The 1479-nt window shown below is 46.2% G+C and overlaps 1 protein-coding gene across 2 annotated transcripts in view; it reads right to left on the reverse strand.

Moving 5' to 3' along the window:
- Window positions 1-831, reverse strand: part of LOC133640372 (apoptosis-stimulating of p53 protein 1-like) — a 115649-nt gene extending 114818 nt beyond the window's left edge. For both annotated transcript variants that reach the window (XM_062033757.1, XM_062033756.1), the window contains exon 1: window positions 639-831. In XM_062033757.1, coding sequence (XP_061889741.1) covers window positions 639-647 — 9 coding nt within the window. In that variant the 5' untranslated portion in view covers window positions 648-831. The remainder of the gene's footprint in view (window positions 1-638) is intronic.
- Window positions 832-1479: the final 648 nt, after the last annotated feature.

Here is a 1479-nt window from a genome sequence, read left to right on the forward strand (position 1 = left end):
AGAAGTCCCTCAGGAACCTGACTAAAAAGAAGTCCCTCTTGAACCTGACTAAAAAGAAGTCCCTCAGGAACCTGACTAAAAAGAAGTCCCTCAGGAACCTGACTAAAAAGAAGTCCCTCAGGAACCTGACTAAAAAGAAGTCCCCCAGGAACCTGACTAAAAAGAAGTCCCTCTTGAACCTGACTAAAAAGAAGTCCCTCTTGAACCTGACTAAAAAGAAGTCCCTCAGGAACCTGACGAATAAGAAGTCCCTCAGGAACCTGACTAAAAAGAAGTCCCCCAGGAACCTGACCATAAAGAAGGCGTATTTGACCTACAGGAGTAAGACGGGTAAGTTTGTGAAAAAGTTCCTGAGAAAAAGGACGTCATATTTCAACTTTTTTTTTTTATTTCTGCATTTTTGTTGAAGTTTTCTGTGAAAATAACAAACAGGCAAATCCCTGGACACCTCTGTAGTACATCATGCATCTTTCTTTCACACAGAGGTCTGCTATGTTCACACTTTCATACAAAAACTCTCCTTAAAAGATACTGCAATTGTTTTATAACGATACGATGTATCGTTTGGTATCGCAAAACGTCCTCAACCTGCCATCAAACCACCGCCACTCATTCGCTGTGCATCAGGAGAAACTCACCGGCAACATTCCGGCTGCTCGTCCGTCCCGTTAGGAAATCACTTTGAAAGTCTCTTCTCTTCTCTTCTCTGCTCCCACGGACATCACATGCGTGGAAAAAGCAAAAAGGTCCCGCTGCTCACTTCCCTCTCGATCCCTCCCCCCTTTCCGTCCTTCATCTCCGCTGCGGCGCTCCTGAATCCAGAGGAAACTCGCGTGGATGTGGGAGTGGGGGGGAGGTGGGGGGAGGTGGGAGGGGCAACAACATTGAAGAAAATAACATTCATTTGAGCATTTGGCGGACTTCCGGTCTGTGAAGTGGGTCATCGTCCCCGCTCACCCCCGTGACATCTGTCACGTCACGTCACGTCACGTCTCTCCACCCCCACGGACAATAAAACACGGCTTATTCAAAAAACGACAAAACATTTTTTTTAAAAAAGAGCCATTTTTCGGAGTCACGACAGGAGACGCGAGCGCGCCCCCTGCTGGCGGAATGAAGCCGGAACCATTTCCCCCCTCCCCAACTCATGTCGACACAAATATCGAGAATGTCAATACCAAGGGTACTTTTCATCCGCCCATCCATTTTTTCTACCGCTTGTCCATTCTGCTGGAGCCTATCAAGTTCCCTTCCGCTCTTATTTTGTCAAATTTCCCGGTTTGTGCTTTCCATATTGTAGCGTGCCGGAAGAGGACGTGCCGCACGGAATTCTGGGAGTTTGTCCTGTTGTGTTTATGTTGTGTTGCGGTGCGAATATTCTCCCGAAAAAATGTTTGTCATTGTTGTTTAGTGTGGTTTCACTATATTGCACATGTTTATAACAGTTGTTTATACCAACACCTTTATGTGACACGTATG

The sequence above is a fragment of the Entelurus aequoreus genome, linkage group LG23, assembly GCF_033978785.1.
Source record: "Entelurus aequoreus isolate RoL-2023_Sb linkage group LG23, RoL_Eaeq_v1.1, whole genome shotgun sequence".
Classification (NCBI taxonomy): Eukaryota; Metazoa; Chordata; class Actinopteri; order Syngnathiformes; family Syngnathidae; genus Entelurus; species Entelurus aequoreus.